The 21553-nt window shown below is 36.5% G+C and overlaps 1 protein-coding gene across 3 annotated transcripts in view; it reads left to right on the forward strand.

Moving 5' to 3' along the window:
* Nucleotides 1–221: 221 nt before the first annotated feature.
* Nucleotides 222–21553, forward strand: part of Asb15 (ankyrin repeat and SOCS box containing 15) — a 38308-nt gene continuing 16976 nt past the window's right edge. For all 3 annotated transcript variants that reach the window (XM_023703419.1, XM_004643311.3, XM_023703420.1), the window contains exons 1-6: nt 222–308; nt 7994–8067; nt 15337–15445; nt 17074–17126; nt 17215–17346; nt 18466–18624. In XM_023703419.1, the coding sequence (XP_023559187.1) occupies nt 15339–15445; nt 17074–17126; nt 17215–17346; nt 18466–18624 (451 nt within the window). In that variant the 5' untranslated portion in view covers nt 222–308; nt 7994–8067; nt 15337–15338. The remainder of the gene's footprint in view (nt 309–7993; nt 8068–15336; nt 15446–17073; nt 17127–17214; nt 17347–18465; nt 18625–21553) is intronic.

Genomic DNA, 21553 nt, shown 5'->3' on the forward strand with positions numbered 1-21553 from the left:
CAGCAAGAACCCTCCTGCAACTGAATTGGCAGGTTATTTGTTTTTCTGAGAGCTCTTTGAACCAATGAGGACTTAGAGAATCTTATGGCTTGGGTTTCTTTTGATGAGAGTCTAGAGAAGTCATGGGTAATAGTTTGTTATGTGCCAGGAACCACTAGTGTTTCAGTTGTACAAGGTCAGGTCTTAATTTAGCCACCAACTGGATACTAATTTTAGATACACAGAGGAACACATGGGCTCCAGGGCACTTCCTCTGGTTTAGGAAAGCAAATCCCTGGATGAGAGTGACAAGATGATCATTCCAAAAGGTGAGATTATGAAATATTTAATCCGTACCTTGACAACTTGTATATGGAAGAATTCAGTATCAGAAATATTTTAAGACTGTGATGCCTATTCATTCTTTTCAATCGATTGTCTCAGAGCTTGCGTGTGTAGGCCCTTTTAAATTATAGAATAAAGCCAGGGTGGTTTCATTTATTTATAGAATATCAACTGAATTGCATAATATTAGCCATAAAAATGTTATATCCTGACAAAACAGGTCAAAGATTAATACATTAATGAATCAATATGGGTACTACAGATCCCAGGAGGGGATTTCTGAGAAAAAAATTAAGTGATTTTTGTGAATTATTACAATAAAACTCTACCATGATCTTTTCATTGCTGTTGCAAAAATAGATTCGCTATGTTCAGATCTGAAAATAAATATTTTACATCAAAATGGAAAAAATGAATTTAAGAAAATATAGAATTCTGAGTCTGAAAAATCCTTGAAATTGATTTGTTAGTTGTCACTCATCTGGTTCATAATCGAACACCTTGTAAGGATCTTTCTCCACCTAAAATGATTAGATTTCCCTGAAATAGCAGTGGCATGGACAAGGCAAGTTCTGTCATTGCTTTGTGTTGAGAACATTAAATTATTATAATAAAATATCATTTTATATTTTTTCATAGTACTAAAATATTAAATCATTAACTCAGTATAACAATCATTTACTGAGAATCTACTGTATGTTTGATTTGCTAGACCTTGGAAGGGATGGAACAAATTGGTGTTGTCTGAGGCAGAAGTCTAGAATACATTGCTTAAAGGCAGCAGACTCCCTAAAAGGCACCAATCCTATGGCAAACACTGAATGCAGACTTTTGAACAGATGAATAGAATGTTCAGAAATAGGCAAACATTAGGAACTGGCAAGTGAATTCTTTTGCGGTATCTTTTTAACTAATAGAAGAAATGCATGGAATAGAATCTGTAATTCAACAAGGGATTAGACAATTACCTCTTGATGATGGTCTGGTTATCAAAAAGGAGACATGAACACTAGATGTGGTGTCTTTCAGAGGATTTGTAACTGGATAAACAGCTTTTCTCCAAGGGTACTAAATAACAGATCGACTCAATCCGGAGCCTCTGTCAAACACTAAAGTCTCTCCAACATTTATCATTGTCAGTGGAGCGTAAGGACATATATGACATACTTATTAGCTCTGCAGATAGAATACTTGAAGGAATAAAAAATTCATTAGATCTTAGCAAGTCGGAATAAGTTGAGACTTGCAAAAGATGAAATATAATAGAATCAAATAATCCTCAGAATTAATTACACTTCAAATAATGTGGAAAATATAATTTGTGGAACTAGGGGTAATAAGAACTCAAGTTGAATATGTAATACAATAGCCCCAAACTTCATGTGATATCGGGCTAGATTTACCAATATATATTGTCCAAGAAAAGGGAGGTGGTCCTACCCTCTTAGTGGTGTGTTGGTCTGACTATACTGGTTAGGCTGCATTTAGAACCTGCAGTTCAGAGCTACTTCTAGAAAGAGATGGGTAAATAAGTGTGTTTACAGAGAAGTAATCAGATGGTGAAGGAGGCTAAGCCATGTCATGAGTGGCGTGCAAGAAGGCTTAAGGGAAATTGGACAGTCTTCTTTGGTTTAAAGGGATCTCATATCCCAGGGAAAGAACATCTTCTTAGTGTGATTCTGGGGAAAACACAAACAATGCTGACAAGTAATGGTTTGAAGGGATGAACTGGACTTAAGTGATTTTCATAATTGTAAAGCTGGCCAAAAATGAAAAGCTGGGGGGAGGGGTGTTAATCTTGGCACTTAGGATTAACTGACACTGGGCGACTACTGGACAGTAGGAGGTGAGATTTATAGGTAGGGCTGCCTGATAGTTTTTAAGCTCTGGAATTTGCAGGTTCCAGGAGAAATAGGCAGGAGGGAAAAAGAGGACCTATCCAAGGAGGGAATAAAATCAAAACCGCTGAAACATACTAGAATGCCACGTCCCCATTCCAGAAGAGATCAGTCATTGAGTGATAACAGTCACTGTTTACTGTGGCCTATTGGACTTGGCTAACTACATAGTTCGTGCAGGCAGGCCAGGAGCTGAACAGTCAACTGCTACATTCAACCACTTTTTGCAGAAAGAAATTAATTATATATTATTTAAGTTTTGAACAATATTCACAATGCAGGCATTTTATATGCAACACAATACACTATGCTCAGGAATAAACATGTTTAGAGAGAAAATATATACACATATAAAATGACTTTTTAAAGTACTGCCTTTTTAAAAACTGTTATGCATAATTAAAGCAGCCAAAAAAAATTTTTAATTACCCTCCACCTTAGTTGTGTAAATCAAATGTAGCTTTTTTTCTAATCTGTAGCTTTATCTTCTTTGGAAACTGCTACTCACTAATTAGTGAAAAATAACTTTTAGTTTCATTCAGACAATATGATAATTTAGGTTAGTCTTTTGATAATTTAGGTTAGGCCTGTGCTATGATAAATCAGGTAAATGCACCCATCTTTCAGATTTCTGCTCATTCCCAAGCCAAGAAACTGCCCCTGTGACAGTTAAGTGGGGTTGCCACCTAGATCAGCTTGGGAGCTGTCCAGTAATTAGTAGAGCACACTTGGGGTGTGTGTAGGTGAATCATGAAGGTGTGACTTGGGGCTCATATCTGCTCCCTCACTTTTCCCCTCTTGTGCTGTTCCTGGCTGTACTTCCAGGTCATTGCCATGAACTAAGTGTCTTTGCTCCACCCTGCCTAATTACTATGATGTCCCTTAGAGCCAGTACCCAGAGACTGTATCCCATGAACCTGTGAGCCAAATTGGTGGTATTTCTGAGGTCTGGCAGTTTTGACAATTTGGCAGTTGATTTATAAACAGTTTTCACTTGCTTCACTATTAATTTGGGCACATTCCCCTCTTCTCATTGTCACTATATTTGTGAACTAAGCAACAGTGATGTTAACAATGTGTAACACTAAAACCATGCTTGAAATGCCTATCAATTTGGTCCTCTAAATGCATACTACTTCTAACATCATATCAGTTATTGCTATACTCTCTTTAAAGTAAATGTTTGTTGAAAGAAGGTAATAAAAGAAAATAAGAGTCAAGAAAAAAATGTCATTGGATTGCCGTGCTACAATGTTATATATCGTTTGATTTCTAAATTTGTGTAATTGTTTTTTCATATTCTATAGAGATTTAAAGTTTAGAATATCCATGGTTGTTGGAAAATGCTAGTTCCGTGTTATGTCTAAGGCATTTGATACTCAGACAGATAGTGATATTAAGCTCAACTGTCTCTGTTACAGGGCAATAATATCATTAAGCTTCTCTTCTGGATGGTTAACAACTAAAGTTTGCAGACTAAAAATTAGAGAAAAATAAGGGCTACAAGAATGGCCAATATTTTGGCCCTACCCCTTCAGGGTCAGAGAGGACTCAGGATATAAGAGAACCTGTGCTGTGATATCCCATAACTCAGTGGTGTCCCAAATTTTCTGTTCAAGGAAATTATGGGGTCACAGAGGAAAGTGATCAGTGATGTATAGTAGGCCTAAGCAGAGTCACCTAGAGAGAAAAAAAAATCTCTCAGGCTTTCACAGAGAGCAAATTGGTCAAGCAATGGCCATGACTCATCCACATGACAACAATGACAAAGGATCTACAAGCTGCTCTACGTGGTTTCAGGACAAATCCTGAGGGGATTTGACTGACCGACCTTGTCAGATACAAAAGTTACATTTTTAGTTATGTAGGTCTAGCTTTAATTTGGTCTTAACCATCCAGCAAAAAAGTATAATCATGAGGTATGAAAAGTAAAGCCATATTAATATGCTGAACTATAAAAGGCGCACGTCAACAACTTCTGACAGTTGCCAGTTCTGCTGATAATGCACAATTATTATAGACTATTGGCCTATATTAGGAAATTTTGCTGAATTCAAGCATCTACAATATTTTAACTGGTGTCAAGTATGAAAAGGTCCTTTAAAGACTTCTCCAAATACAGCTTCTCTAACAGTAATGGAACACCCATCTCTGACAAAACAAAACAAAACGTGGGATATAAATGAAGGACCATTTTGCAGTGAAAAAAAATATATATATATACATATATATATATATATACAAAATAGTTAGGATAGATATACAGCTACTTTCTCTTAGTTCAATGAGAAGAAAGACTTATACTAATATTGTTTAGACAAGAGATCATGCCTGCATCTTATACTGTGAATAACTACTATGAAGACAACAATATGCAATGTATTAATTATTGTAACTGTCCTACTAATGTTTGGAAACTGTCTCATTGCTATTTCTTTCTCATTAAAATTAATTTAAAAATTAAAAAAATAAAGAATATCTTTACATTAGTTGTGATAAGGGCACATGTACTTCTCATGCCACTTTGCTTTACTACTGTTCATTCTGTACCTTTTTTTTTTTTTTTTTTTTTTTTTGGCAGAATCAGGGATTGAACTCAGGCCCTTGCACTTGCCAGGGAAGCACTTACTCTACTAAGCCATCTCACCAGTCTCTATTCTGTTACGTTGTATTACCCTGTAAATAGGTATGCTTGTGCACCTAAAGCTCATTCTTGAACTGTTGTCATTTTTCAAGGGCAATAGATATCTTTCTCTCATATTTGAATTTAATTTAGAAATCAGCAGTATAAAGTAAAACTTTCTACTGTTGTAATATGAAACCAGGAATAAGTAAACCAATATGACAGTTTCTACCATTAATGTATTTACATAGAAATTAACCATTAATCTGTGCAACCCCAAATTGAAAGTAGTCTGGCAAAAATATAATGTAACCTAAAGAGAAGATAATGCTATCTGTTTACTTGGCTAATTTTAAGAGTGATGAATATTTGATCATTCCATTATTCATTCATTCGTTCAGCCAACACAGAACTGAATCCTCACCAAATGCTGGGTATCATACTTAATGTATAGAGACCAATTTGTCCAGTTAGCTTTTTTAATTTTTAAATGTCAAGTTGCATATCTTTGAGGCCACAAAAAAGTAGCATTTGTTTTCTGGACTACAGTTGTTTGCATGTATGACTGCATATGTGTACATTGTCTATATGTGTGTACTTAATTGGTAGAACATGCTATGCTATTCTTTTTTTTAAAAAAGATGTTGTTCAAACTGATCTAGTTCCTCTAACATCTACAGATTTTCTCTCTAGTAGGATAGACAAATGTCATAAGAAGGGTATTGCAGTAACTTATAAGTAAGAGTTCCCTATCACTATAGAGGAACCCAGTTCTTCCCTCCCCCATTTTATTTTATTTTATTTTTATTTTTTCCATAATTTTATTGACAGACAAATATTAATGAGACAGTTTCAAATCAAATTGGTAGGACAGTTTCAATAAATAACACATTACATACTGTCTTCTTAGCAGTTATTTGCTGTACAAGATGCAGACATAGTATCCTGTTTACAAACACTATTACAACAAATCTCCCTCTAAGAGAATGTAACTATATATCTATCCTAGCAATTTTGAATACACAGATACAAAATGGACATTCATTTATATAATCCCCTTTTTTGTTGAGTTCTGTCATTTGAATATTATAGGTTTGTTAACTCAGCAAAAATATTCTAAAAGAGTCCAGTAATCCATAATAGTATTGGGTCTTCCGCTTGACTGGCAGTGTCAGAAATTGTTGACCAGAGTTCCCTACAGCTCAACATAACAACATGGCTTTACTTCTTATACTTCGTTTTTATACTTTTCTGCTGGATGGTTAAGATCAAGATAAAGCAAGACCTATGCAACAAGAGTAGTAGCTTTTGGGTCTGATAAGGTCAGTCAAATCCCCTCAGGATTTATCCTGAGACCCTATACATATCTCAGATTGTAGATTCTTTGTCAGTGAGGAGCCCAGTTATCATGGGGAGCAATATCTCTCTCTTTGAACACTCTTGGAGGCTAATTGGCTTTGTCGCTGCAATTGGCCAAATGAAGCCAAATGTGCTTTGTATCATACTGTCCATTGTTTAGCATTTCTAATGAGCAATGAATAGGTTTTTTTAAATACAGTGATTATGGCATTATTGATTAGCAATACATGAGATTGCATATTATTTTGAAATATGTTAAATGTAGACAAATAAAATATTAACATTTATAGAAAATTTGTGATCTGAACCAATAGGGGAACCCTACAGAAGTGAATACGTTTACATTTCAACTTCTATCTTATTTGAGTAAGTGTAAAAAAAAAAAAGAGTTCTTTAAAAATGTATAATCTGCCACAATTATGTAGTTTGGTTTCATTTTGTTGTACCTATTATGTGAATTCAGTATATTTATTTTACTTTTTCCTTACTCTTAACATATTATTTTTGTTACAGTTTTTAACTGAGTGTGGACTGTTAAAATTATATAGGACCAGTGTCTTATTAATAAGATTAACATATTTTGAAGAGCCACAAGAAACCCATGACAAAATAAATGTGAATGTACCTTCCAAAACATGTAGAAAAATTTCTTTCTGCATTTATTGTGTAGTAATTGTTTTAATACTACAGTATAGAAATTTTTCATTTAAAGGAACATACCATGAAACATTTGAACTGATGAGCCACAAAACTGTAGTTGTGGGGCCAGAGAGATGGTTCAGTGGAATAAGCACTTCCCTGGCAAGCGCAAGGGCCTGAGTTTAATCCCTGGTTCTGCAAAAAATAAATAAATAAATAAACTTTAGTTGAGTTTTTTTCACTTTTTGGTGTGATAATTATACATTTAAGTTTAAATAGCTTGCTTAATGACCATTTTTAAATTCAAGCACTACCACTGGTCACTTTTGTATGGTACACTAAAATTATGTTATTTGCAGTGTAAGTGTGTCAAATTCTTTTCCTTAAGGTGCATAGTAAATGAACAGATAGTCATAGGCTAGTGTTTTGTAATGTATTACATTTCTAACCTGCTACAAATGTTTGCAGCGAGAAAAGCATTGAATTTTTCTACTGATCTCTAAAATCATGCTAACCTTTACAATAAAGCATTCTAAATAATTAAAAAAAAAAACAAAAACAAAAAGCAGCCTGTGCCCCCAGAGGCACAAGTGTCTAGAAGTGGGATTTAGAGGGTGATGGGTCATGGGGTAAGTGCACTGATGAGTTTGTCTGAACTCATTAGGAGGTGAGGCCTGGTTGGAGGCAGGGGGTTGCAAGGTGAATTGCTTTGAAGGGGTACATCATTGCTGACTCTTGCTCTGCCTGCTTCCCTGCTGCCTTCGGAAGCCACTTTACCCCAGCACACTTGAGGTTTCCACCTCAGAGTTGGCCAACCCTGGTCTCAGACTGTGAGCCAAAGTTAACCTCTCTTCCATTCAGTTGCAGGTGTTGAGTTTTGTCCCAGGGATGTCCCTACTGCAAGCCATTGATCTGAATCACCACTCTGTGATATAGCAGCATAAAAAAACTAAAAGAGCATAGCCACCCAGTTAACACAAGAATTATGACTAAATTTTATTTGCAATAATTTTATAATATCTTTAAAATTACTTCTAAATGGTCAAAGTATAGAAAATGAGGATGAATATCATTTGGCATATAAGTATATTTTGTTAACAGAATCAAAGAATGAAATTTCCTTGTTTAACTCTTGCTCTTTCTCTGATAGGATAAATCCCACTGATTCTCTCTAGGACTTTTCACTAGATGAGCTCAGCAATCAAGATCCATATCATTTTCAAGGTAAAAGAAAAATTCCTGTGAATCAAGGTCCTGTGTTTCATAGAATAGAGACTTGTAGTTCCTTCAGAAACTTGGGGTTTGGATTTTGGTTTAACTTGTACAAATTGTAAAGCAAATCAAATTTTGCCATAGTGCTCTTTCTTGGATCCTCTACTAGCTCCAACCAGTTCTCAGCCTTGGATTTTCTCCATCATCCCATGTTATTTTCCCCATTCTGTTTGCACTAACTCTCCCAAGGAATCCTTGTTCTGTGCTGATTGTTAGTATGGTGATATCCACATTGTACAGGGAACATTAGAATAACCATGCGCCCTAAAGGACAGCGTCTCCCACTGTTATAAAAAATGACACTGACACAACAGGTGCTGGAGCAGTGTGATATTTATGGACACACGGCTCTTCCTTGCACCATAGAGCAACTGTCCTCTGCTCAGCCCACTCTCAAGGCCAACCCTGTTACGGACTCACAGACATTGTTCTGATTTTGTTATTCCCAAGACAGTGTTAGGAGGCAGGGTGATGAACTTGGATATAATCAGGAGCAAATCACCCAAGCAATTCATAAGGATCACAGTTGTATTTGTCCTGTTCAGGGAAAAGAAAAACTGCACTTCCATGTCATGGGTACTACCATGTTCCAAAGGACACCCAGAAGGGTGTCAGACTTCTCAGTTGCCTTGACAGTAAAGATTAGCATGAATGAAGGGTTGGAAGTAGATGGGGGAATCTCATGCGAGGAAGCATCATGTAATGATGTTCACTCCAGCGTCACACCTTGTGACACCCCAGCCTCCTGACTACTTCGGTCAGGCACCAGCTGGTATGTTGATCCTATTTTTTGGACAGTGATGTTTAAACTTCGAAACAAAAAGTACAGAATGAAAGCAAGGTTGGGACATCTCTGACCACCCTTAGCAACACAAAACCTAATTGCACAGAGCCAAATAAAAAAGATTTATGTGTCTTTGGAAGCTATTTTTTATTTTTGGAAGTTATTGTCATCAAGAGTTGGCTGTTAAAAAGCAGGATCAGAGTGTTTTCCTTTAAAGTCAACAGGCTTTAAAGGGATATTTTCCCGTAGCTTCTGAAAGATCTTAGAAGTGAAGGTACTATGCGCTCAGACTACGTCAGCTTTGCGATAACACCAGGCAGGTATTTTAACCTCTTGAAGCCTGAGATTCCACTTTTCTACAATTATCTACATTACCCACAACACAGCATTAGAGTAAGCACATAAAACAATGCAGGCAAAGTGCTTTGAAAAATGCTTAACACAAAGCCAGCACTAATTATGTAATTTATGATTCTTATTTATGATAAATATATTCTAAAATCTACAAGATTGCTACACTCTTTCACTATCTAAATTTTGGCTTTACTTTTTATACCTCGTTTTTATACTTTTCTGCTGGATAGTTAATACCAAGATAAAGCAGACTATTTTGTATCTGTATATACAAAATAGGACAGATATACAGCTACTTTCTCTTAATTCAATGAGAAGAAAGATTTGTACCAATAATGTTTGGACAGGATATCATGTCTGCATCTTGTACTATGAATAGCCACTACAAAGACAATATGCAATGTATTAATTATTGAAACTATCCTAATTGGTTTTGAAACTGTCTCATTGCTATTTGTTTCTCAATAAAATTAATAAAAAAATAAAATAAATTTTGGATTTGATTTATTCCATCTATAAAATAGATTAATAATTGCTGATATCTGGATAATATATTTAGAGCTTAGCATTTAAAAATCCTGAATTTCACTGTGTTTTACACCAAGGGTACATTAAAGAGTTTTAGAGGATCCACAAGTTCCTCAAAATTGTGCACAGAATTCTGAGTAGGCATATGTTCTTGAGAAACAATCTGTAGCTCTCATTGGGTGAGTTTGTGAGCCTCAGTGAGGTTTAGATGAAAAAGCTAATTTACAATTAGATTGCCCAAGTTATTTTGTAAATCAGCTACTTGGGGAGAATAACTGATCTCACTAATGGGATTCTAGAGAATGAAATTGTGTGGAAAGTTTCAATTAATTTCTTTAAATAGACCGAGCAGTGACACACTTGTGAATAGATCTTAAAGGAAGACGGTATATTACTTGGTCTTGCCTTCTCTGTCCTGGCGTGCTACTTTATTGGAATCATCTCCTATTGACTTGTTGGCCTTCAGTGAAGATTGAGTCTTGACTGTTTTAAGCTTTCAGTCAATATAAATAACTCTCTCCTTGTCCGTCTCATGATACCTTGATATCATAAGTGCCTCCCCGCGATGCTCATCGGTGACTCGGCACCTTCCTGCATGTGTGCACACACTCCCTTCCTGCCACACTGTCATTATGAGGCTGGGCAAACCTGTGCCAGATTGGAGTTGTTTCATGTGGATTTTCCTATCATCTCTGCACTGCTGTCATCAGGGATACAAACTGTTCAGACTCTAGGTAACATCTTTCTTGATTGTAGCTAAAAAGGACATTAAAAGAAAAAACTCTCTAAGACTGAATTTCTAGAGCAATTTAATTTTCAAGGAGACTATGGTATCTCATGAATCAGAAGCCTGGATTTGAATCAGGGTGGATTTAAACTGGTGATTTAAATAGGTGAAAAGCTTAGTATTCCCTTACCAATCTCAAAGCCATGCAATTCCCCCGCGGCCATGGTAAAAGCAAATAAGCAGGGCCACAGGTTTTACTTTGTTATCTAATTGTATTACATGCAGGACTCAGTCCTTGCTCACTCATAATGAATCTGAATTGGCAACTTTTTTCCATTGACCACTGAAGGAAGCAACTTCCCAGAGTTATCTGAGAGAATAGATAGAAAAAGAATAAAAGAAAGGAAAGCGGAGTTGCAGGTGTGACTCAGTGGTAGAGCTCTTATCTATCATAGAGAAAACCCTGGGTTCAATCTCAGGAATAACAAGAAGAAATCAATATTTCCCATGAGAATACTAAGAATATAAAACATAAATATGTGAAGCAATAGCAAAGCAAATTAGAATGACTCTAAACACAGATGTTAGGAATATGTTTCATAAGAAGAGATATTTGCTGATAAAGAAGACTGGTGAGGAGACTGGGGACATAGCTCAGTGGAATAAATGCTTGCCTGGTAAGCACAAGGTCCTGAGTTTGATCCCTGGTACCACCAACAAAAGAAGAAAAAAAAAAAAAAAAAAAGACATGAAAAAGTCACTTCCAGTAAGAGCTTCCAATAGGACAGTCTTGGGCCAGCCTTGGAGCAGTGTGGGCTATGGATGTCACCAAAAGCTGGAATCTTCATGAGGAAGTTTATAAAAGCACAGAAGTAAGAAAAATGAAGCTAAGCACAATGAACAATCAAATGTGTTTAGTGGAAGAAATTCCATTCCTGAGAGAAATGGTCAGCTATGAGAACAAAGCAGAGCTGGGTTTACATTCCAGGACTGTTTTATTAACTCATTAATTCATTCTACACACATGTAGAGACCAGGAAACCATGAGGCTATGGCTCTGTGCCCCTGTTGCAAATGATTCCCCTGTTCTTATGTAGTAACCTTTCAGAGGGAGAAAAATCATGAACAAATAAGCACTTAGTAAAAAATAAAACAGGTCTATTTGGCAAAGAAGACCTACAGGGTCCCCCGTGGCCTTGAGGAGTGTGAGATATCCCAGAGTGAGGAGCTCTGGGCCTAGTGGAGCAGCGCTACCACCTCAGGGCCTTCTGAACACTGTCGCTGCTCTATATCCCTTCTGTTCAGAAGTGGTCAGCAATAAAACCCTATGATGCTGTTGTGCACACCATGCAGAGGGCAGGAGCACTGGCTCTGAGCATGTTCAGAGCTGCCCTGGAGTTTAAGACTATCTTACCGTGAAGATGAGGAGAGTTGTGCAGCACGTGTCAGCTGTGCTTTGGAAATCACCTGCTCAGAGGTTCTGTTTTCTCTCTTTGAAAAGATATTCTAAAATAGAAACATTTATACAGAGAATATGTTCTGGTTTGAAAAATACTACTAATTCCAGATTATTCCATGTTCGTTCAGTTGACCTATCTGTAGAATGACTTTTCTTTCTTTTCTTTTCTTTTCTTTTTTTTATTTTTTTTTTTTTTTTTTTTTTTTTTTGAAGCAGATACATCATTAACTGACCAAATCATAAAAACACCATGTAGATACCTCAGTTCATCCTTCTAAGCCTGTTGATCTGGTCTTCCCTATTTCTAGCATCCCCACCTTCCACAAATTGGGTAGGAAAAAAATCTTTTTCTTTATTCTACCTTGTGAAGATGATAATTTGAATGGCCACAGGAAGTAATTTGCCTCTTCGAAATCTTTTCCAACAGTATAGATCTCATGAATCAGATCCTCCATGCAGATGATGCCATATTTACCAAGAGATCGAGCAATCAGTGAATTATCTGTCAAGGCAATTCGCTTCTTACTGACTTTGCCATAGCCACACTTGTGTATTAGTTCATTCACTGACTTCAGGTTTGGGTGCCCCCATGCAATATATGGCTCCACAATTCTCAGCATGTTAACTGAGGCCTTGTTGAGCTTAATGAAGGTACCACTGAAGATTTGGTGAAGGCGAGGAAGCTGCAACACCTTGCGGACCTTTGGGCTCACACCACTGATATCCCTGATCCGGACGACAAATACCAGTTTGAGCTCTGCAGAGACATAGAAGTTGCCAGCTTTTCTTGCCATCCTAGCCATTCAGATCTCAGTTCTGTACATCTTTCTGTACTCCTTATGATAGTGCCTGGCTTTTTCATAGATGAGATTCCTCCTCACCTTGTGAAGCATCTTCTGGGCAAACTTCTTTCTCAGGCACCTTATCTTCAACTCTGCAAAATGTCTTTGCTTTTTCTTAAGGGTTTCTGGCACAGCAGGAACCTTCTTTTTCTTTTCTTCTATACCCTCCATGGTTCTAGCCAGGAAATTAGAATTATTTTTATTTCTATACTGACAACTTTCCCAAGGATAAAACAACTGATCCAATAGTAGAAAGAGATATTCACTCTTCTAATTTGATACTTGAGAGACATAAGTCAATGAAGCATAATTTATGGTTTTTGTACTATCCTCAGGGGAGAACAACCTGTGAGAAGCAATGGCTTGGATTGGATAGACAGCCTTATATAGGCAATAAATGGAAATGTACAGCAGAGCTGCCCTCTGGCCCACAGATGTGATTTGGATGGTTCTTATCACCAACTGTTCTAATACCCACCACCCAAAATGAAGGAAGGAAAGGTTTATTTAGCTCACAGTTACTGGAGGTTTCAGTCCGTATTCAGCTGGCTCCAAGGCAGAGCGACACAGGGCAGAGAACAACTTTTCATGGCTGCAGCAAAGAGCAAGAGTGCAAAAGGAGGTAGCAGCAGCTCAAGCAGCTAGCTTCTCTTTCCTCCTTACATTGTAATGCAAATTATCTGCCCCAGGGCAGGTGCAGCATCCACACCCACAAAAATCAATCACAGTTACAAAATGGACATTCATCTGTATCCCCTTTTTTGTTTAGTTCTATCATTTGAATATTATAGGTGTGTTAACTCAGCAAAATATTCTAAAAGAGTCCAGTAGTCCCTAATAGTATTGGGTCTTCTGCTTGACTGGCAGTGTCAGAAATTGTTGACAAGAGTCCCCTACAGCTCAACATAACAGCATGGTTTTACTTTTTATACTTCATTTTTATACTTTTCTGCTGGATGGTTAAGACCAAGATAAAGCATGACCTATGCAACAAGAGTTGTAGCTTTTGGATCTGATAAGGTCAGTCATATCCCCTCAAGATTTATCCTGACATCCTGTACCTCAGATTGTAGATGTTTGTCAGTGTCAGCCATGTGGATGAGTCATGGCCATTGCTTGGCCAATGTGCTCTCTGTGAAAGCCTGAGAGAATGTTTTCTCTCCTTGTCACTGGTGAGGGGGCTGGGCACACTCTACATCATTGATCACTTTCCTCTTTGGCCCCCGTAATCTCTTTGATCAGAAAATTTGGGACACTACTGAGTTACATGACATTGCAGTACAAGTTCTCATATGTCCTGAGTCTTAATTGACCTTGGAAGGCTAGGGACAAAATGTTGGCTTTCCTTGTAGTCCTCCTTTTTCTCTAATTTTGTTCTGCAAACTTAGGTTGTTAATCCTCCAAAAGAGAAGCTTATTGTTATTTCCATACAACCTAGGCTTTTAAGCTTAACCTCACTATCTGTCTGAATATCAACCATTTTAGGCATAACATGGAACAGGTATTTTTTATCAAATATTGATATGTTGAACTTTAAGTCCCTATACAATATGATGAAAAAATATTTAAAAAATTAAAAGATATTTTTAAAATAGACATAAAGAATTATATAATTCTTATGTCTACACATAAGTCCAGAAATCTAACCATATACAACCTTGTAGCAGGACAGTCCTGCAACATTCCTTTTCTTGTCTCCTGCCTTCATTCACCACCACCTTCTTTTTTGAACAATCATCTACCTGCGAGACAGCACAGCAGCAACCAGCATGTCCTGAGAAGCAGCCTGTATTCAGAAGACCAAAAAATGGTTAGGATAGATGTATAGTTACATTCTCTTAATGAATAGAGAGATTTGTTCTAATAGTGTTTGTAAATAGGATATCATGTGTGTATCTTGTACAACAAATAGCCACTATGAAGAGAGTATGCAATCTGTTAATTATTGGAACTGTCCTACCGATTTGATTTGAAATTGTCTCATTGCTATTTGTTTCTCAATAAAATTATGGAAAAAAATCAATCACAAACTCCAGAAGCCACCCCAAGACTGCATGAGGTTTTGGGGGGACGACTATACACAAACCAAAACAACCACCAATACTCTGAGTTTTTAAGACTACAGAGGAACCACAGTTCACTGTTACTGTCACTGATCCATCTCTCTTTAGGGTGAGTTTTGAACTTGTAATGCACCCTGTAAATAGATGGGCCAAAATTAGCATGCATCAGAAGCTTGGGAAAAGAGAATTCATTTAAGCCCAATGGCAGCCAACATTGAAAAGAAAGTAAAACTTTTAAAATGTAGATACTTAATGGGGCTAGTAATGGAAGGTTTCCATAGTTAGAACATCCAAACTAAGAAAATACATATTTTTAAGGTTTAAAATATTAATTCCATTTTTATTGTAAATAGGGAAAGGGAAATGCATTTAGTTTTTCATTTTGCTTTTGTGATGTTAATCCTGCATGATGTTGAACATTGTTTATTGATATTAAAAATTGCCTCTTTCAAAATTATATCCAGGTATGGATCCTAACAGTGACCTCGATGAAGATAATCTTACAAGTTATGATATTCAGCTTAGTATTGAAGAATCCATTGAAGCCAGGCAGGCCATGTTTCACCCTAAAAGGTAGCATTCTCAATGAACTTTCTTATGGCATTTATTTCTGGACTCTTCCTCAGGGAAAATGCTTCCCTTCTTTGCTGGCAGAAAATTTAACAGCTTTGCGAAGGCACTGCGCACAGGCTTCATGCCCCTTGCTACAAATCTCCACCTCATTTGGAAAACAGAAATCACCTAAATAGAAAATTTGTAGCTGAACTTAACTGGGTAGGATTTCCTTCTTTCTAAATAAGTAGAGTCAAAAAGACAATGAGTAATTTCAACAAATTTGGAAGTACAGTTTATACAACAATTGTGAAGATAGGTCTGAACATTATACAGCTCATTCTTCTACCATCTCAGGTAAACTTTACAAGTAAGCAAATTAGAATATGGATAATATTAACATAGTATGTAAGTAGGAGTTACAGAGCCTAAAACAACAAAAGTAAATTGCTGTCTTGAATAAAACGTACTTCTGACAAAAAGTGAGCCTTAGTTTACCTTCACATCCTACTATCATATTTAGAATCTTATATTCCAGAATTGAGTAAAGCTTTTAAACAGACTCAGGGTGGGAAAATTATTGCTTTTGAGCTTTTAAAGTAGAATTAATAAATTTAAACTTCTGGTCTTTTTCATTTTTTCCCTTTCCATCAGCAGATTTTAGAATCTGAGAGTTCTCTGGAAGGCATTAAAACTCTAGAATGCTAGTGAATATTTCTTCTCAATTTGGTTAAATCTTTTTATAAAATTATATGCTTTTATTTAATTCATGCACACACATAACCAGAGAATTACCATAAAGGTTTAAATCATAACCTGCTGGCCAGTAATTGGGAGTTTGTTTAACTTTTCACTTGTAGATTATTTGACTAAAAACTTCAAATGCTTCCCAAATTCTAAAACCATAAGCTCCTCAGTAACTGTCTAATAATAATTGTCAAGTTCTAAACAACAAACATCTACTGAGTAGAGAGTTTTCAAAATTGAAAACTCTATCTTGAAGATCCTACTTAATCTAACCATTTTTACGAATGAAGAAGTGAACACCCAGACAGAGTACTAGGCTGAACCTAGTAATTCTGACCTTTTTGTTTTGTTTTGTTTTAAATTTTAGGGAAGGGTCTACAGGGTGTTCAGGGTCTCACTACTAGATCAGACTCATAGTGATCCACCTGTTTATCACCTCCCAAGAGCTGGGATTACAGGTGCACACCTCCAAGCCCAGTGTCAATTGCACTCTCAGTGTGCTCTGGGGGTGGGGGCAGGGCCTGCATGGCAGGCCTGGGGAGATCAAGCCCCTGGCCCCTGTGCCTGCTTGCAGGTGCTTTAATCTGCTGAGCTATTTGGCTGGCCCTAGTAATTCTAATCTTGAATTTGATCATTTTCTTCTTTTTCACTGTTCAGGGAGACCTTAGACATAGTGCCATATGTTTTATAATTTCCACTAGTGTTCTTAAATCTGATATATCATAAATAGGTTCTGCATATGACTCAAGCATTGACATTTTAAAAGTGGATATAATCAGTTTGTGTGCATTTCCTTTAGATCTTATTTCAATTATTCCTAAACACTTAATGTAAATTTAAAAAGTTGAATTCCTTAAACTGTATCACTACTATAAATATGGCTTGTTTTTCTTTTCCCGTAGATTTGTGCCACAAAGTGATCAAAACAGAAAACTGGTGGAGGCCATAAATCAAGGTTAGTAAGTATATTTTAGACAGAGGGACAAACTGGAACTATCACCCATAAGCCAAGATGTGTCACTCAGTACATGCATTTAATTTAGGTCACATCCTTGAGCTCCAGGAGTGTATGAAATACAGATATGCACTGGATGAAGCTGATGAAAAAGGATGGCTTCCATTGCATGAAGCTGTTGTTCAACCAATTCAACAGATTCTTGAAATTGTTCTGGATGGTAAGAGAGTGCCCAATTTTTGATTAAATGTAGCAAAACAATGAAGTTACGATTATTTTCAATGATACAAATTTTTCTAGGGGCCAGGGAGATGGCTCAGTGGAGTAAGTGCTTCCCTGGCAAGTACGAGGACCTGAGTTCAATTCCCAGTTCTGCCAAAAAAAAAAATTTTCTAGAATTTGAAAAGGGCAGTGCTCATGTTTTAAACTCAGTAGAAAAACTTAACACATTTTGTGACATTTGGAGATTACCTTTTGCATCTTTTTATCTAAGAATTTTAATGATCGGTAGGAATCTGTTATCAATTATAAGTGATAAAAGATTTTACCTATTATGAATTGATTCAAACATGAAATTTTTTTTAAAGTCATGTTTTAAGTTTTCATCTTGAACTATTAGTTGACTTAATAATTACCAAAAGATTATCATGTATTGCAACACGTAGTTCTTACATCCATTAGTTTTTCTAAATGTACACATTAACAGGTATTGTTATTAATCAACCCAGTAATAAACATAAATAATAATTTTTGTATTATAACACACTGTTTTCACATCTCAGAATTTTGCTGAACTTTGAGAGTACCTTAATTTTTAACCTTCAAAGTGGCTTACTATGTACTTCTATGTTTTAGGAGATAATAAGAAATATGTGAAAATTAGTGAACCAGCTAGAAAATCACATGGGTAGAAAGACTGATATAGTTGACATTAAAGGTAGTATTTTTTTCTAGCCTATTCTGACACATTAATATAGTTATTCAAATGTTATTTTCACATTTATATACCTTATTTAACAAAAACAATTTCAGATACAATTTAAATAATAACAGGAGGGATCAGAGAGTTGCTTTATAGGGTATCCAGAAGTAAGAATCAGTAGCTTTTTAAAAAGCCACTCTATTTTGGTTTTCTGATTCTCAATTTGATTAGCAAATCCATGTCTCTCTATTTATCCTCACCACTTCCTGGCAAATTTTTGTCATATTGCCTTCCTAGTCTTCCCACTATCATCAATTACTGATCAATTGATGTGTATAGTATTGAGTTATTCTGATCTATGCAATATCATTTATGTAAATATTTGAAAATTTTCAACATAATTCTTGGTCATTTCAGCATCCTATAAGACACTCTGGGAATTCAAGACCTATGATGGAGAAACACCCTTGACTTTGGCAGTCAAAGCTGGTCTGGTGGAAAATGTGAAGACTTTATTAGAAAAGGGAATATGTCCCAATACAAAAAATGATAAAGGAGAGACACCTCTTCTGATTGGTAAATGATATTTTCTCTAAAACTTACTTAGATTGAAATCATAAATATTTAATATATTTAATAAGTATTTACTAGAAACCACTGAGCATAGGCCTGAATTATGTAACCTCAATTCCTCCCATTCTCTGAGATCCTCTGCTAACTCCCATTCACCCACACTATGATTTTGCTTTTCTGTCCCAGAAAGGTAATATGAAAATAGCTACATCCTGTAGAAGGATGCATCTCAATGATAGAGAATGCACTAAATTCAGGAGTGGTCTGAACTAGTTTTAAGTAGACCAGAGATGTAAAGTCTAAAAGAATACACTACTCTCTAAGTAGGATCCAGTCGGGAAGAGGATTATGTGTGCAACAGCATGTAACCACAGGGAAAAGATAAGACTGGAGAGTCCAAAGACAAACAACAGGTCCTCATTAGAACAGTAAAACAAAGCTAGAACACAGTGGAAGCAGTAAATTCTGAAGAGCAAATGCAGAGCTTAGAACCTATGAGGGCATCACAACTAGGAAAGGACAACAAGGTTGTGTCCTTGACACAACCAAGGAAAGATGGCAAATCTAAAGGTATCATCAATCAGTTTCTTCTCAAACTTGGGAATCCTGCTACTTGTTGAACAGCAAGAATTAAAAGGACTATTTGTGGAAGCAGAAAGAGGTGAGATCAACTACAAATGACCAGAGGTGTTATTTCCTTTCTCCTATGGACTGTAAGATGATGCAGCAAGAATTTGGACTTTGACACCTGAAATCTGTGGATTTCTAGCCTAGAGGTGACATCGTGATTTAAAGAAACTTAGAAAAGTTGTAACATTCCTCAAGCATCTTCATTTGATAGTGTGCATTGAGCAACATTAGGATAACAAAAGGCCTTGAGAAGTCACATTAGACCAGATGGCATGCTGGGCAACCTGGATACAAGGATGAACGAGGCTTCCTGAAGGAATCTAACAGTGGAAGCAGACCTGTGGTACATGTGCTGGAGCAGGCTTCTCTGTGTCCCTGAAAGCTCTAAACTAGTCACCATCACTAGTTAGTAGGAGAGCCACATGTGATTTAAATGAGAAAATTGTGCCATAAATGCTATAATAAACGTACATCACAGTGAATCAGGTACATAATGAAGTAATGAATATGCAGAGACTTCAAGCAGCTTAAACTCTTTGAATCAGGTCTTCAGGGACAAAGAAATGACTGAAGCAGGTTGCCAATCTGAGCTGACTGTTCCTCACTCTCACCCCATGTCAGACCTTTGAGCTTTTCTGAATTCAGATTAGAACAAACGATTTTGAATAAGATGACTATGACACTGGCAAATATTCGTTAACAAGAGAGACATAAAGCAAGCAAATAAATAAAACTTATTTTTAAAAGAAGTCATTTTCCAACCACATTTCAGAGGTCTAAGGTTCACAAGGTGAGTTGGCCACCATGACAAGAGCTTCCAAGATTGCTCCAAAAGTCACCATTTCCTAGGAAGTGAGCAGGAAAGAGAAGAGCAAAAGCCCTGGGAACACATCTCCAATTTAAGAAGATGACCCAGACATTGCTCAGAGCCGTCCCATTCATGCTGTGTTAGTTCAGATTGTGTTCCACCAACAAGGGAGTTTGTGGTACTTAGTTCTCACCTGGAGAGTCCATAACCAGCTAACACTTGGGAGTTTCTGCTGCTAGTAGGAAAAGGGATAAAGTAAATGCTGAGAAACAGACAGCAGCTTTTATACACATATTAACCAGACTGTGTGTCACAATAGCACTGTGAGTTTCTTTAATAACCAAGAGCTCTTTTCCTAGGCAGGTTCTTTTTTTTTTTTTTTCCCTAGGCAGGTTCTGAAGCAATTAAGAAGAATATCTTCTTCTGGGTTATTTTTCACTATTAATATGATCTGTAATATTTAAATGCTAGCATATGCTGTAGATATTTGCAACAACATCCATGAATTTAACATTTTTATAGATAATCTTCAATTCCTGCAAAATGGACACATTTTCAGAGTTGTATACTATTTCACTTTGCAAACACAGAATTATTGAATGAAAATATGCTACAAATAGTTAATTAACTTATGGGGGAGGGAAAATATTGTTCCTTTTTTGTGTAATTCCATTTTAACATGCTTCTTAGCCTGATATTGTAATCTTTGTATCTATTTATAGAATATCTATAGATGACCAAAAAACCCTGTAGTTACTTTCAGTCCCTCTAGCGACCTGTTTCCTTATGAGTGATACAGCTCTTTCTTAGCACACTTTGATGTATCACAGCCGTGTTGCACAGTTGCTTGCTGTGTGACAGCTATCTGATTTGTGGTGATCTGACACTTACTAAGGCCTTTTCCCACATTCCCTGTCTCTGTCCATCCCTCAAGACTTGGTGTCACTTTACTCAGTTGGAGATGCACAAGCTCATCCAGGGTAAGCTGGAAGCTCGGGAGCTGTTGGGCACAACCTCCCAGCCACTCCCCTCCATCCTTCTGACCTTCCCTCATGGTCACATCACTTCTTTTCATTTGTGACATTTTCTTTCTCACAAATCAATAAGGATTCTTTTCACTCCATCTCTACTTTCAATCTTCCAGCCCTTGTCTAGATGCCTCAGGAAAATCTCTCTTCTCTACCTGTTCTGTGAGTCAGAGAATCACTCATAGCTAATAAGTAAGTTACATGTGCAATGTATATGAAAAAGAATGTACTAGAAAAAGAAAGAAAATGACAAATTCATAATAAAAAAGAAAAGCCAACCAGCTGTTAATATTCAAAAGGGCCTATAATTTAAGTAAAGTTTTTAATATTATTCTCTACATTAAACTTAAACTTGGTATTTTTAAAGCATCTGTTATTGAAGATATAAACTTGGAAATTAAAAAACTAAAAACTACTAGAAAGTTTCTAAAGAATACTAAAGAATTTCTGAACTTGGGAATTTTAA

Source organism: Octodon degus, unplaced genomic scaffold (genome assembly GCF_000260255.1).
Source record: "Octodon degus isolate 3935 unplaced genomic scaffold, OctDeg1.0 scaffold00170, whole genome shotgun sequence".
Classification (NCBI taxonomy): domain Eukaryota; kingdom Metazoa; phylum Chordata; class Mammalia; order Rodentia; family Octodontidae; genus Octodon; species Octodon degus.